Source organism: Antrostomus carolinensis, unplaced genomic scaffold, assembly GCF_000700745.2.
Source record: "Antrostomus carolinensis isolate BGI_N321 unplaced genomic scaffold, ASM70074v2 scaffold8963, whole genome shotgun sequence".
NCBI lineage: Eukaryota > Metazoa > Chordata > Aves > Caprimulgiformes > Caprimulgidae > Antrostomus > Antrostomus carolinensis.
This window is the reverse complement of record NW_010307228.1, coordinates 1-13,473: the sequence shown is the minus strand read 5'-3', so window position 1 is coordinate 13,473 and position 13,473 is coordinate 1. Positions and strand designations below refer to the sequence as shown.

Sequence of the window (13,473 nt, the reverse complement as noted above, 5' to 3'; positions counted from 1 at the left end):
GGAAAGCTAGGAGCATACTTGTAACTATTTTCTGTGAGTACTGTGATTAATGAGGGAAAATTTAAGAACATTCAACTTTGTTTTCTGTTAATATTTTAGTAAATATAACTTTTAGATGCTTTCACTGTAAAGTTAAATACATTTAATTAAAAAAATGTAAGTATTTAAATCTTGGAACCAAAAATACATACTATTAGCACAGAATAAACACCTTAACAACCTGTCTGGGAAGACTTTTTTTTTGGGGGGGGGTGGTTTAAGAACTTCTGTGAGGTAGTTTAAAATTTAGCGCTACTTTTTCTGTTACATGATAAATTTAAGGTTTTATGTATATAGTCTTCCATCCAAAGCTTTATAAAACAACTGCCATTTAACATTTGTATATAGTATCATTGCAGTTTGCAGATGAATTAGACAAAAATCACATCAATAGCCACAATTCAAAAGCTGAAGAAAGATTAATTCTTGGTTAAAAAAGCCAAATCATCTGTTTTTAAATAAGCAGCTACATTTTATTTAACCTACTGAACATTTGAGTTTTCTAGTTTATAAAACTAGAGTTGGAATGAAAAAATACATTCTATTTTGTTTGCTTATCTGTATAAATAGCTTTCACAAAATAACAGAAACAAATGTGCCTGAAGATCATTAAGTATTACAAGCAAAGAAGCTCTCGTACAACCTTAAAGTGCAATCTCTCCTATTTATTTGAAATCAATAATTCAAGAAATATTTCAGATGGTTGATATCGGTAATAGAAAGAACCTCCAACAAAGGATACCTGTAAGAGCTTTTTCTCATGAGACACACTGAATAAGAGTTCCCAAATTCATACTAAGCAGCAACACAGTTAAGAAGTGCCAGAAGCGTAATGTTTCCTCAGTACCCTCTCCTATTATCTTGCTAGCACGTCAAAAGTTACAGTCACCTCTGGTATTTCCTTCGTAAGCCAGCTACTTCATCCTTACATTCATTTGGGGGGTGGATAAGTATTTAAAGACCCATCCTCACAACTACTAAACAACATGAATTCTGAGATCACTGTCAACACAGCACACTACAAAGTCAACTTTTTGAATACACAGGAGACCTCAGAGACTTCAAGGCATGGATATTTTGAATACTGTAACTTAAATCTGAAATTAATGTTTAATCATAACTTCAGCACACAGCCAATATATTATTTTAGCACCTCAAATAAAAACTAGTCATTTAAGGAAAAAACGTGTTCCTGGACTTGAAATCCCAGTTTTGCCCTACTGAATCGATGGTAGGGGAGATGAGGAATTCAAGTCAGAACACTCAAATTCACCAAAGTAAAGCTGTTTTAAAAATAATATTAGATAAATGAATAAATTAAAAAAAAAAAAATCAGCCTCTCACTTCACATTTTCTCCTCATTAGAACAGATATACATACCACTATTTGACATTTGAAAAAGATTGTTCTTCTCAAACTTCTTGAAAACACTTCCTTTTATTTCAACGAACTGCAATTTTTGAAAAGAGTTAGTTAGTTTTTGTTGATAAAAATCAATATAAACAAATCAGACAGTCAAATAATATGGAAACAGGCATATGATACACAAAGAGGAAGGATGCTGGAAAAAAAACCCCAGTGTAGCTATATAATAAAGCTACATACTTACATTATTGGACATCATGATGGTAAGCAGTGATTTATTGTGGGAGTTGAAGGCCACATTAAGGGTTGTTGCTTGAACCATTATAAGGATAGCATGCAGGACTAGACAGCAGGATTAAGGAAGCACATTTGGAAATAGTTTTTCTGCACAATAGGACTGAACAGCACCAAAACTCAAATTTCCTCTTTTGTTTCCAAAGTTTAACACAAAAGTTTCTATCTCCTTGTCAACTAGATTTACAGCAAGACTACTCAAACCTACGTAATGTAACACAGTGCTTTGCAGCATGTAATAATTATGCTAATTGTTCTTGTTCTAATAAAGCCCAATCACATTAGTCAGGAGAAAGAGGAACAGAACCTGAAGGAAAAAAATCTGAGATAAAGAAAGATTCAGAATTAGCCTAAAGATTTCAGAGAAAACAGGGGAAAGTACAAGAATACTAAATCAGTCACCACATCTTATCAGACTACGTATCTCTTTACAGATCATTTTCATCAGTTTACTCTAAGGTTACATCACACTAAACTCATTTGCATCCTGAATATGCATGAGTTCAACCCTTCATTTCAAGAAAATGTTTTCAAGCTAGGTGTTTGTAACATTCCACTAAATAACAAAACCCCACTGTCTTCAGGGCCCTGTCACCTGAAATACTCAAATACAAATCAGAAATCAAAGTTTTCATGAACTATCCAATTATTATTTTTTATTTTACTACACATTAGGTATTAAAAATCTGTCTACTTCTACAGTGGTATACACTTATGAAGTTTTTGGAGTTTTTTAAAGCAGATTACAAGGTTTTTTCATTCATTTTATAAACCTGTAGCACTGGCAATCTTGTTTGGAAAGTAAAGGAACACTGATTTAGGAATACTACAATTTTTTCAAATATATTAAAATAAAATAATGCAGAGCAATTACTGTGTAACTTAATTTAGAAATTTTTGCAATTTATTGAAGAAAAAGGATACAGACATACAGCACTGCCATGAAGAAGTGAGGAATCACACCTATGTGAGCTCTTTTTCTTTCCTTAGGTTCTGTAGCTGTCCAATAAAGAGCATCCAAAATATCTTGTCCAAATGAAGAAAACAGACGATCAGCCACCTAAACAAGAACAACTTTTTACTGCCTTAAAGAAATATTTTTCTCTCTGACACTTGAATGTGCCATCATAAGTGCAGCTCAACCTAAAATAAGTTCCGCATGTATCCCTTTGCATCTCTTGTTCATACCATTTCCACTCTAGATTTCACAGTGATATCGTTCCTTTTTTATATTCAGCAGCTTACTTTCCCTCTCAAATTTACTATTCCCTTTTCAACAGTATTTACAATATATAACCATATAAGTGTTAGCTTAGGTGCTTCCTTAGAAGACACCCAAGTATAGTTCAAACTTCAGCCTTTGACAAAGCAATATGTATGTTGTGGCAAACTATCCTAAATGTTTTTTTCCCCAATCCTCTGGGTTTAATAGGGGGGAAAAAACAATGAAAAGTAAATTTCAAATGTATGATAGGGAGTAATATCAACTTACAGATACAAAAAGGACTGAAATTAGATTCGGCTGTACTGTTTCTTTACATCTTGGAATAAAGTATATACTCAACACAAATCTCTGTATAAAGCAGAATTCAAAATTGAAAGTACTGTAATACACCAGCAAGTACAAAAAGGGAAAATTAATTTGAAAAAACTACGAATGTCTGAAGTGTAACTCAAAGAATATATGCACGAGTAAGAAAAAAACTAGCACTAATTCTAAAGATAGGAAAAACACAGACAGCAATCCGAGCTTGTAACTCAGTCCCACAGCAAGAAAGGTCAGAGGGAGTTCCATCAGTTCTCAACACTTCATCATCAGGCAGCAAGTAAAACTGAAGATCATTACAAGAAAACACTTTTCTGCCTATACACTACAGTTCAGTAATTTTACAACTAAGCTGCACAGGACAACAAAAATAGCACTTCCAAAACTAAATTCAGTAACACAAGGCACATGTCTGGCTAAAAAAAACAACCAAACAAAAAACGCCCCACCTCTCATTGTTTACTAACTCAAACAAACGGAAATAGGGAAATAGCTAAATATGCAAAACTAATTATTTCTACTTAATAAAGACACCTGATATCTCCTCTTACTGTCTTTCTACAAGACAACAATTTCAGACATGTTAAAACAACATGTAGCAATACAGAACTAGGTGCACAATGTACTTCCAAATACTGAACCATACCTATTAACTAGAAAATAAGTTCTTGGGATAACATAACTAAACCCAGATCTGAGATCATTTCCTGACTTTGTTAATTAAGAGTCCTAAAGGTAAAGATACCAAAGGGAGAGAAGCTATATACTTTAACTTATTCAAACCAACATTTATTGATGTTTCCTAAAATATGAAGGCTGAATTAAATAAATTATTTACTGGATGTCTCAAGTAAACTGTACTATATGCTACTCTCTAAGCATCATTTATGAAATAAAATGAACAAAACCATGAGCTAATGAATCATCAAAAATCCAAAGTTCAAAAGCCCATCTGCTTGAGAGATATTTACAGTGGTACTGTTTTCGGCTTTTAGATTTTGTAAATTAAGGTGTTCTGCATTATGTAGTTCCTGCTCACTGTGATGACCCATTGAGTAATTACACCTGGTGTAGTAACACCAACTAGAGAATGGTTAGAGTTTGGTAAGTTTTTGTTCACAATATTGTGAGGGTTTTAATAGATAAAATGGTGGGTTCGTTTTTCCTTTTTATTTAAGCAGTCCTTCTTTCTTAGCTGATAGGATAGAAAATATTAAAACCCACCATACAATATTGTTGTTTGCTTTTCCAAATATGACTTACCTAAACCCTACATGCCGGCTCCAGGCTCCAGCAGAATTCCATGGTGAGTGCTGTCACCAGCGTTAACGCACACTGGGGCTTCACAAGGAGCAGGAGCCGGTGGGTCTGAATCTAAAAAAGAAAAGTGTCATTTAAGCCAAATGTGCTGAATGCTCCCCTTAGCTTGTCTATCTGGAGCATTCAGCACATAATTTGAAGATTTTTGCATTCCTCATATCTGTCCAGGACAACATTCCCTGGACTTGCCAACAGCCGAAAACATTAGGACATTGTAAACATCTCTGATGCTCAGTAATTTAACTAAATTAAAAAGATCTTCCTATTTCGAAAACTTGTGAAAATGTAAAGTTTATTACTTAGAAAGCGTATTTAATAGTTCCTTAAAAAGCATTCTTTGTATTCCTAGCAAAAACTTAAAATAAAATTCACTGAAGTAGTCTAAGCAAGCCAGCATTCAAATTGTTGAAAGCTGACTATCAAACAAGACTTTCAGTGGGATCCCACGCCATTTTCTGCCAATACTGTGGCTGCAACCTACTACAGTAAAAAAGCTCCTTCAAAAGCAGCCCCTCTGCTTGGCATGTTGAGTTTCCTCAGACACCACGAAAATTAAATACTGTTTCTAACTTCAAAGTGTAATGTAACTTTTCTAATAACGTGGTAACAGACTTCTCAATTTCCTAAAAAAACAGAAACTCAGGTAGCACTTCTTAGTTCAGCCACACATTTAGTTCTGCCAAAGGTAGCAAAGAAAATCTTCTCTTCATTCAAAATGGAACAGCACATGGCTTCCAAGTCACAGCAAACACTGCATCTCTCTTCAAATTGCATGGTAAGCACATAATGCTGTAACTTCTCAGCTTTAAGAGAAGTGACTTGAAGTAGTCTTGAAATGAAGAGAAATTACTATTTTGAGCACATGGATTTATTAAGTGATAATCTCTCACAGATTACAGAACTATATATGGATTAATATTTCCCAATGCAACTAAAATACACATAGTAACTCAGTGCCAATTTAATATTTGCATATGTTTTTCAGTAAATCTAAAATAAAAGGAAACAAAACCCTATGAATAAAAAACTGACATGGCTTGTATGATATTTATTTCATTTAGGATAATGAAATGTGTTCCTTATGCAATATTTTCATATTTTATGAGGAAAGAACAAATGTCTTTAGACAAAATATTCAGACTTTGCACAAAGTGTAGCCCCATTTTAGCAGTCTTCAAACACAGGTACAACAGATGTTCAAACAAGGATTATCATGTTATTCAGAGATCCCAGAATGCTGGTAGAGTAACTCTTATGTACAAAGCTCTGACTGAGTACTTTTAAGAGGTTGTATTCCTAGGACAAATATATGTCCTATATTTGCGGGATGGAGATAAGATTGTAGCTATGAAAACATTATTTACTTTGTGAATCACTGATCATAGAAGTACAGTTAAAAATCTCATGCTTTACATTAATAACAAAACAGATTTTTTTTTTCTCCAGAATTTCTCTTTATCTTACCTCCCAAAACAGAATTTCCTTTTCTTGTTTCACTATATTCATTCAACTTATTGTTTATGTACTTAGGCTTTTATCTGCTAGCCAGGACTGAGACAGATTAAGCAATAACATGAGTCTGCATACAGTGAAAGCTATACTTCCATAAGGAAGAATTAAAAACCGAATTCTCTGTCTTCTATCATCTTCCTATCTTCCTTCTCTGGTCCCTCTCAGGATCTTATAACTATTTCAAATCAATGGCTTTTACTTTTCTCAGTGAGTTTAAAAACTCATTCATTCCACTTTTTGCATTTCAGTTTAAGGCATTTCTTCTACCATTTCCAGTTCTCAATTATCACTCAACTAAACTGATTAATAAGCTCCAGGAACCAGGCAATATGAAACAGAATCTACAAATCTTATTTTTTATGAACTTCTCTGTTTCACTGCATCCAGGCTTATTATCATGGGTGTGTGCACATTTGCGAGAATACAAGATGTGCCATATTCTAAGTACAAATACTGTAATACAACGATATTTTAGATAGTCTGAAAAAAGTATGCTTGATATTCTGATGCCAACATTCTTACCTCAAGCATGTTATAGATGATGTAGAGCTTTATGACAGACTGTCCCCTTATCAGATGATACATCATAGAGTAGTCAACATAGTGCATCATGAAGTAGCAGATGACCAATATAACTCCTTTGAGAATGTCACATACCTGAGCAGGTTGTAGCAAACGTCTATCACTGAAATACAAAGGGCAAAAAGTTCCACTAAATGTCATATACCTACAAAATACAAATGTTACCAAGTCAATAGGAATTTACAGAAGCTGTTAATCAAGGATGTATTTTAATGTAGTTTGTTACTACTGCTTCCACTGCCCCTCACTCCAACACATAAAGAAGAGCATGACCGTGATACACATTTATAGATCACACTCCTGAACAAGACTACATTCTCTTATCTGACACATCCATTTAGTTAAAACCTTCCACATGCATGCCCTGTCGTTTTTAATTTGCCATAGCAAAAAAAAAAAAAAAAGAAATGCAGCAGTCATCTTCAATTTCAGTATATTGAACCAGATGCTGAGTAACAGGTTCTAAATGCAATCTGTATCTTCTTTCAGCTCTAAGCTCTGCAGCAGTAAATGCAAACAATTTGACACCAGAGCTTGAGGCCAATCTTGAATCAATGCAGAAGTTTCCTATCTATAGTCTCACAAGTAACTCAGAAGACTAAACGAATCCTCACACAATTTCATCCTGTGAATTAAAACTACAGGAAGAAAATAGCTTTACCTCAATTGCCACAATGGCAGCTATAAGCGCAATGAAATTGCAAGACAGTATTTACTTGCCTATTTACTTAGCTTAGTATTAATAGGATGCAAAGCATTTAAAAAACCTTCAAATTAAATCAAAAGGTTGAGAATTAAATATTAAAAATAGAGAAATAATTTTATTACATGTATTTATACACTGAAAGGCTTTCGCAGAAGTTAGTTTCACAAAAGTCAGAACCAATTAACAGAATGCAAGTTATGAACTTTCATTTTCTGTATTCTTAAATCACCAGGTTATCCAAAGATTAGAGAAAACTCCCATAAACTGATATCACATTTAGAAAAAAAATTAAGAGTAAGTTGATAAAAATTCATGCTATTTTTAAAAAAACATCTGCAGTTACTTATGACCTCTGGGAGTTAAGACATTCTACAGACCCTGCAGACAAGTCAAAAATCCCAGCTAGCTGACTCATTCTATTTAAACACAACATCAGAGATAGAGTATTATACATCAGGTTTCTTTTTGTCTTCCATTCAAAAGAAAAAAGCCCCAAAGACACCATTTATGCATTATGAACCACATAGTGTTATTCTACAACGGGCAAACACATCATGCTAATTCTAGGAGTATGAGCGAGAAAGTTTCCAGAACTCTGATTTACATTATTACACTTTGAACAGAGCACAACTGCTCCTTTTATTCTATACTTTTAACTGCATAATCTGTATTAAAATTAATTATATTCTGAATAATAGAATTCAACCTGATCCAGCACACCAGAATTTCTTAGAGTGGCTAAGAAATTTTTATTCCACAGCGGCTTTCTCACCCTAAGAGACATTTTCTTGCTCTCAGAAATCACCCAGTAACAGTAACCACACCGTATTTATTTCAGAGTAAGCCCTTGACAAAAAGTCTCAGAGAATTTTCTTCCTTCCTCCCACCCCCGAATTGAGTTTTAGCTGAAAAAAACAATTTAAACTTAAAAGAAAACTGAAAGTGCCCATTTTTCAGCACATCCAGTATTCTCCTGCTGCTTAAAGAACCTATGACTATGCCCTTATACATGACACACAAAGAAATGTACCCCCTCCAACCTGCAAAATTACATGTTGAAAGTTTATTGCCCTATTTAATTACATCTGATTTAAATTATTATACTTATTTAAATAAATTAGCATATACTGAAACATTTATAGGATTTAAGCAAGCCCATGATTATGACTACCACTCAGACACTGAATAACACAGCATGTTCCTTTTTCTCCAGCTTACTTCAATTTTAGAGGTGTACTCAGAGTCATCTCAGTACAAGTTCCCCAGTCAAAACTCGTACTCCACAATACAGAACTGGGATAAAGTGGTAAAGGTATTATTACTCCACAACAGTACTGACAGGTCTTAGTATTTGAAAAAGAGAATCAGCATTTGTTACTCAGAAAATTAGCATCTTCATTCTTCCAGCCAACACCTACCTTATTATTAGAGAAGCACTGAGTATCCGGTAGAGAAAACCTGACTAGCAGAAGAGACACCCACTTCAAAAGTCTATGTTTTAGAAGTTTGGCAAGGTACCACGTTTTATGATGGGATGGTCTCCTGTTGAAATGCACTAGTAAGCAGAATCTGTTTACGAAGCTTCTGAAACAGTCTAGAAAAATTCTCACAGGAAAATGCCTTGATGTCCAAAAATCAGACTGAAAATTATCATGTTAAAAGTTTTCTGGCTTACAAATAACATAAAAAATGCTCAACCACCAGTACAGTCAGTCCAGTACAGGAATTAAGCTTTTGCAGAATATAGTACATTCACATAATGTTTTTAGAGAATTTTACCTCACTAAGTGACTTGGATTTAATTTCTCAGTAGTCTGTGTATCTAGAAAAAATTGCAGTGAACACTCCGTTTTTTCCTGACGTTTTAACTAAAAATACACTCTACTAATGTTCTGTTCAATGTTGTGCAATAACTTCTTGTGCTTCTAATTTACATGAGAAGCAGAACCAACAGTAACGCTGTGGTAACTTCTTCAGAACACATCTTTAAAAAAAATCACAAAAATATCCTCAATTTCATTTTACTCAGTTTGATGACAGAAGAGCTGTCAGCGTCTCTAACCCCTAGTCAGTACAAGGGATTATTACAAAGGCCAAGTACAGAAAACTGCTTTCTAGAAAGTGAAAAGTGTAAGAAGATCCTGGCATTTAAAATATATTCCAGTGTTCTTTCATTGTACACTACAAAAGTCCCCTTCAGATTGACTAGGCAAGTAATCTATGGTCTACAACTAACATGTTTCTGACTGAGAGAGATTAACCATGACTACTGCATAAATCCACAAAAGCACTTTTATTGCAGCAGAATCCTTTTCTGCTCTGGCTAATAACATTTATAAAAGGATTTTGAGGTGTGGTTCTGAACATAATAGAAGATAGGGATAATTATTTCCTACAAAGACAAGGAAATAAAGTAAAGGGATTAAGTCTAATGATTTGTCACCTTTTTGGCAAATACACAGAACTAACTACAAAGCCTGCAGTTATAAAATGATGTAGTCACTGTCCATTGAACACTGCAGTTTTAGCATATAATCAGGCCCACACTGGTTCAATCCCTGTTTCTCACAAATCATTCCTATCCTTCCCATTAAACTGTTTAATACATATAAACACACATAGGCTGATGTGATTTTATGCCTGTCATAAAAAGTTTTAGCCCACTCACTACACATATTATGTTTTCTGCATTCATTTTTCCCAATATATGTTTCCACTTACTGTCTTCAGCAACTACTTATGGTCAACACTGGAAAGTATTTTCAGAACAATCTTGAGCACTAAGTAATCAGATCTCACGATTAATATTACATACAAATTCATAATGCTGTGTTCATCCACACCATGAATACTACAGAACCTCAAAAACAACCAAAGAAAAAAGCTGCTACTGGCCAAGCTATGACAACTATACAAAGGCCAAGAAATTAACAAAAAATACTGATAATACTTTCAATATCTCATTTGAAAGTAAGAACTAGACAATACCTAGCTACTGTACAACTCGAGAAACCACTGAACAGAGATACAAGAAGTTGAAACAGCTTAGCTCACTTCAGAAGACTTTGCATTTTAAAACTTGTGTGTGAAGTGTGACAGAATACAGAGGGAAAGATTTCACATGAAAATTAGTTATGGGTGTTTTTTCTCATGAGTGAGAAAATGAGAACAATAAATAAAGAGCATAACAACTATCTTACTTTATATTTAATCATTCTGGTTACAAAACAGCAAGCAGTAGAATGTTCCTACAGAAATAAGTTGGTCTTTTCCTTCAAAGCTATCCCAGGCATACAGTGATGCTGCAGAAGTGAATTAAATATTAACACTTCTGTGGTTTTAGTGAACTCCGCTCTTAAAACATAGTATCATGAGAGCCTTTGTCCAAGATGCAGCTCCTCTAACACCCTACTGGCTTTCAGAAATAATGTTACGTGAATTGTTTCACAATTTGTCTGAGTACACAGATGAATATAATTTAAATCACAACTTTCACATCTCATAAAACAGTGAATATGTAGATTCAGGGCATTTGGACTGTCCTTCAAATGCACCTTATTAAGATACATGAGTTCTGTCTTTTCACCTTATTATTTTCTGTCATTATTCCATTACTACTTCTAATGTTTTTGCTACAAGTCATGCTCTCCGAGATGCTCTTTACAGAATTTTACATGTGGTTTCATTATGCTAAGCCTCAAGTTCAAACATTTAGCTGTACAGACTAGGCTACCAAGGAGTTGAATATTTAAATCAAACTTCTTCAAACATCAAAATACTTTAATAGCAACAGTAAGGCTTATCCATTCTTTCTGTTATCCGCTACATAAAATCTTGTACTGCTTTACTATTACTACCACTGAATACACAAAGCTGTTTAAACATGAGATGATCCTTCAATCTGCATGAATTCAGAGTGAAAATCCAAGCATTCATCTGCAGATAAACTCTCTCACACCGTAACACTAACTAGCAAATTAAGACAACAAAGAAAAAAACATGCACAGGGACTTCAATATTCTACAGCATGTACTCAAAAGATGTTCAAGCTCCTCAGCCTTTGGGCACACTTACCATTATAACAACTGACTGAAAAACTCCACTGAAACAAAACCTTATGTCTCCAAATAATAGAATCATAAAATGGTTTGGGTTGGAAGGGACCTTAAAGATCATCTAGGTCCAAGCCCCCTGCCATCAGCAGGGACACCTTCCACTAGATCAGGTTGCTCAAAGCCTCATCCAGCCTGGCCTTAAACACTTCCAGGGAGGGGGCATCCACAACTTCTCTGGGCAACCTGTTCCAATGTCTGACCACCCTCACAGGAAAGAATTTCTTCATAATGTCTAATCTAAACCTCCCCTCTTCCAGTTTAAAGCCATTTCCCCTTGTTCTGTCATTAACTGCCCTTGTAAAAACTCCCTCCCCAGCTTTCTTGTAGGCCCCTTCAGGTATTGGAAGGCAGCTATAAGGTCTCCCTAAAGCCTTCTCTTCTCCAGGCTGAACAGCCCCAACTCTCTCAGCCTGTCCTCACAGCAGAGGTGCTCCAGCCCTCGGATCATCCTCATGTCCTCCTCTGGACTTGTTCTAACAGGTCCATGTCTGTCTTGTGTTGGGGGCCCCAGAACTGAATGCAGTACTCCAGGTGGGGGTCTCATGCTTAAGGGGATATACAAGCTTATTACTCATTTTGATATAAGAAAGTGATGTGCAAGCCTTACTACTATACCTCACTATTCCACCACAGCCTGTTTCTGTTTCAGCCCAGTAAATTAACAAAAGGAGAAGCATGTCAAGCTGAATGCTCATCAGACAGTGTTTGAGGCAGTTGAAAGTGAAGCTACAGCAAAATGTATACAGTGCACTGCCTGACATCAACCAAGAACCAGGAATTCAGAAAACTGGGCTGTTACAGAAAAAAATTACTTTTTTAAACACAATTTATAAGCTCACAGTTTAATACTCATGCTTCAAACTTTCCAGTTTATGGTTTGTCCACCTTGAGACACGTTTAGAAGAGTGTGAATCCAAGTCTTCCCTCTGTTTAGAAAACCACAGGATCTCTGTACATGCTCCACCTTTAGAAAGCTAAAAGCAATTAACTTCCCTTATAAACAGTTAGGAAGAATTACTCTGCTATTCTATAAAGCTAAATTAAAATACTATCAAATCACAATACTAACAAATATTCTGGCTACCCACAAATTTGTTCTATAAATTTTAGGAACAACAACAACTATTTTTTTTTTCATTATTAGCTGTGACATTTGTAATAAAATCCACTCCAAGTGTTACAAAATTAAGTGTCAAACTTATTTCAAGATATACCTAAACCAGCTACCCAGTGAAGAAAAATTTGCTGCGAAAAAGAGTGTTTGTCACAAGCAATCTCCTTAGACAAGTGAAAGCTGAAGGAACTAGTTACCTGACTGTCATTTTCAAGGTATGTCTATTTGATACCATACTTGAAAGGCCATGATGCACATTTCATATAGTAATAAGAGTTCTATCTCCATCTACTGGTTGAAAAACATGAGGTTCTATCATTCATAAGGGCTATGACCATACAAATGGTCATACTACTGATCTGTAATGTTTATGACTGCTTCAACAGAACAGTGTGTTGGGTTGCACAGTATTTTTCCTTGAAGTTATTAAAGAAGCAAAACAGCCAAAGGCCTTCAGTGTACTGGCACCTACCCCATCCATCTCTTTGTTCCAACAGCTGTACAATTAAAGTTACTTAGCATTAAGCAAAGCATTATTAAAAATTAATCAGTTTACTCATATTTGGCTTTAATATGTTACAAATCACAAGTAGCTAATACACAAGTTTGGTTAAGTGACTGACTTGCAAAAAGACCCCCCAAAACAGGATCAGGCGTTAAGTGTTATAATAATAAGCCTTGTTTATTGAATTTAAAGTGGTTTAAAGTGGTGCTCAATGACTTTTTTGCCTCAGTCTTCACCAGCAACGGCTTGTGCCACACTGCACAAGTCCTAGAAAGCAAAGGAAGGGTCTGGGAGAAGGAAAAACTGCCCACTGAAGGAACCTAAGGAACCTGAAAAGGAGAACGTAACCCTCATTTTTAAAAAGGGTAACAAGGA

The 13,473-nt window shown here is 35.0% G+C and overlaps 1 protein-coding gene across 1 annotated transcript in view; it reads right to left on the bottom strand.

Moving 5' to 3' along the window:
• TAPT1 (transmembrane anterior posterior transformation 1) overlaps window positions 1–6,761 on the bottom strand; it is a gene marked incomplete at its 5' end in the record, with an annotated part of 22,636 nt that extends 15,875 nt beyond the window's left edge. Inside the window, 4 exons of the mRNA XM_010165356.1 lie at window positions 1,420–1,489; window positions 1,649–1,746; window positions 2,623–2,758; window positions 6,599–6,761. Of these exons, the coding sequence (XP_010163658.1) occupies window positions 1,420–1,489; window positions 1,649–1,746; window positions 2,623–2,758; window positions 6,599–6,761 (467 nt within the window). The remainder of the gene's footprint in view (window positions 1–1,419; window positions 1,490–1,648; window positions 1,747–2,622; window positions 2,759–6,598) is intronic.
• Window positions 6,762–13,473: the final 6,712 nt, after the last annotated feature.